Source organism: Colobus angolensis, unplaced genomic scaffold (genome assembly GCF_000951035.1).
Source record: "Colobus angolensis palliatus isolate OR3802 unplaced genomic scaffold, Cang.pa_1.0 Scaffold113, whole genome shotgun sequence".
Classification (NCBI taxonomy): domain Eukaryota; kingdom Metazoa; phylum Chordata; class Mammalia; order Primates; family Cercopithecidae; genus Colobus; species Colobus angolensis.
In genome coordinates, this window is record NW_012112364.1 from 5,974,871 (window position 1) to 5,977,894 (window position 3,024).

At 49.8% G+C, this 3,024-nt stretch overlaps 1 protein-coding gene across 1 annotated transcript in view; it reads right to left on the reverse strand.

Moving 5' to 3' along the window:
* FGF9 (fibroblast growth factor 9) overlaps positions 1 to 2,640 on the reverse strand; it is a 33,918-nt gene extending 31,278 nt beyond the window's left edge. The window contains exon 1 of the mRNA XM_011958894.1: positions 1,530 to 2,640. Within this exon, the coding sequence (XP_011814284.1) occupies positions 1,530 to 1,806 (277 nt within the window). The 5' untranslated portion in view covers positions 1,807 to 2,640. The remainder of the gene's footprint in view (positions 1 to 1,529) is intronic.
* Between the last annotated feature and the right edge of the window lie 384 nt (positions 2,641 to 3,024).

Here is a 3,024-nt window from a genome sequence, read left to right on the forward strand (position 1 = left end):
CCCGGACATACTCGCTCGCCCACCCAGGGCCGCCCACTGCCTGTTGTTCTGGTATCGAACGCTAGGCAGGGTGGCAGCCCTTAAAGAGGCCAGATGGAAACAGCACTTTACTTAGTAAAGTTTAGTCTTCTCTTTGCAACAACCAGAATCTACCTTTACGTCTGGGGTGGGGAAGGGATAGTTATATTTCAACTGAATAATTGCAAAGCGAAGAGCTATAACTTTTTTCTTTTAAGCAGCGAGAGGAGACGGCCAGAGCAATTTCACACTACTAGGCTCAGCTGTGGGCTTAGGCGCAGGGGTGAGCACGAGGAGCAAATCCTGGGCCTCGTGGATCTGGGACCATACCCAGCCCAGGCCTGAATCCTCCTCACCTTCTGGCATCATCCTCAGCCGCACGAAGCTAAACATACAGTTTACATTGTGTTCAACATCTGGCACTAAAGCATGAGGAAGAAAAATCACCACAGGACTTTATTTTTTACGACCTAGTTTAAGTGTTGTCAGGTGGGTTCACTCAGAAGTTAACTCCAACAGTCTAGTTGCCCAAACTGGCGCTTAATTTTTTTTTTTTAAGTAAGGAAAAAACTCAAGAGTACACCCAATTATGACGGTTGACTTCGTGCTGTTGGGCTCAGGGTGCCCAGGCAAGCACGTGTGTGCAGGCATAAAGTGGGCAGAGCCACCAGCCCTCGAGTCTGCAGCCCTCAGTGCTGAGTCACAAATACCCTCCGCTGAAAAATGAAATCCTCGGAATGCCCTTTAAAATTAGCTCGCAGCGTTTGCACGCGCGCACACACTCACACCAGAGAGCCACGCAGGAGACACACAGGGCTGCACACTACGGAAATTTAAAAGCAGAGGTTGTCACTTGATAGCTGGAAGGACAAAAACCTCTGAGCGTCCTGCCTCTTCCCAAGTCATTTTCCCTAAGCCTCTGCCCCAGCTTTTCACGGAGCCTTAAATATGACTTTAGTCCTCTCAACAGGACAATCCGTCAGCAACCTTCGCCTATGGGGCTTTCAGACCCTCACAGGGGGGGAATAAACAATGCGCTTAATATGCAATTCAAGCAGTATACTTATTAGAGGAAAGCGGGAAAGGAAAAAAAAAAACACTTTAATTTGGGCACAAGATACCCACTGCCTTCAAGAAACTGCATTAAGTTCTTAGGAGTTAATGATTAAAGCTTTAAACTCGTGCAATCAGTCCATTCAAAAGAAACTTCCTACACCCGTGTATCTGATGCAAAAGAACTGGAAACTTGTATTATATTCATAAATTATGCCCCCCTTTAAATTAAAAGTAGGGGGCCTTTCAGGGTATACTTGCATCAGTGCCAGGCGGCAGATCTGCAATTCCGGAGGCATTTTTTTTTCTGAGCTGGCAAGACAGAGAGAGAGAGATACAGAGAAAGAGAGGAGGAGAGGAGAACCCTTCCCACGTCCCCCACCCGGCCACCACCTTCTTGGTAGTTATAATTTCAACATGTCATCTCATGGACAGTAAAGGGTTAATGGTATACCTACCAAATCGGCTGTGGTCTTTCCTGGTTCCCTGGATAGTACCATTGGGGAAGATTTCTAAGTGGAATCCAGTTCTGCAGTACAGCTGCCTCCGCCTGAGAATCCCCTTTAAATGATCCAAGTCCGTGACTGCGGGTCCCCTGGGGAGCCCCCCTGCTTCGGACTGACCCAGGTGGTCACTTAACAAAACCGGGCTGTCCACCGGCAACACGGGCACATTCCCAAACGGCACCGCATCCTGCACACCGAAATAGTTCCCAACTTCACCTAAGGGAGCCATCAGAGGACTCGGCTTTTGGAGCACAAGAATAAACAATAATGATGGTGTCAACCAAGGAGATATTAGGCGAGGTATATCCAACTCCCCTCCCTTACTGCAGTTGCAGAGAGAGAAAAAAAGGTTCTTTTCTTCAATCCATTAAATGCATAAATAAAAGTAATCTGCTGTTTCACTGGCACAGGTTCAAGGTCAAACCACTGATAGTCTAAGAAACCACCACTTTATACTCACACACTGACATACTGATAAACATATCTATGTATCTCTATAGACAGATCCCCAGCTCTTAGCAGGCAGGAAGGTCTTCATCCCATCCGACCGTAATAAGGAAAAAAAATCCGTAGTTTCTCCATTTGGTTTGAGATCAGAATGACCATAGCAACTTAAATGCCTAGGCGTTATTATAGGGATTTTTAAGATGCACGGGCTACGTCAGAATTTACGGATCCTGACTCCAGGAAGGCATGCGCTGTTTTTACTCTCTAACCGACTCTGCAGACATCAGCATGAATCCTTCAAGGGGAAAAAAAAAAATCTCACGTTGGTGGCGGCGACAAATCTCCCCTCCCGGTCCCCCCTCCAAAAAATGATAATAATAATAAAACAAAAAGAAGAAGAAACTTTAGGCGTCCAAAGCTAGTATCCAGGATTCTCCAGAGGCTCGGCAGATGTCCATTGGCTTAGAACGGGTGGCGAGCGGCGAGCGACGAGAGCCGCGTCCGGGAGCTCGCGTGCCGCCCAGGCTGCCGCGAACAGGTGTTGCCGCGCCGGCTCGAGGAGCGTTGTAGCCGGGCGGAGCGCTCCTCCTGCGCAGCCCCCGCCGGCGCGCAGAGTGGCGCAGGCAGCGGCATTGGGCTGGGTTTAAGGTAGCGCCGCGGCCGCCCGGGCTCCCCGCGGTCCTAGCGCCCGGCCTTGCTGCCCGCGCCGCTCTGCGGCAGGCGAGGTGCGGGGCGCCAGCGCGCAGGACTTCCTCGGGAGGCAGTCGAGGAGCCCTGGCTTTACAAAGAAAAGCAAATGAAAGATGCACTGCGAGAGGCGGGAGGAAGAAACACTGAGTCTCCCGAGACTCAAAAGTTCTCCTGCAGGATAGAAGCCGGTAACCTAAAATCTAGCTGGCTACATTGATGGAGGGTCAGAGTGAAACTGGGAAACTAGTTTTCCCGTGGGCTCCGTAACCTTGCGTTGTACTATAGAATATGACTGAGTTGAGGGAGTCGG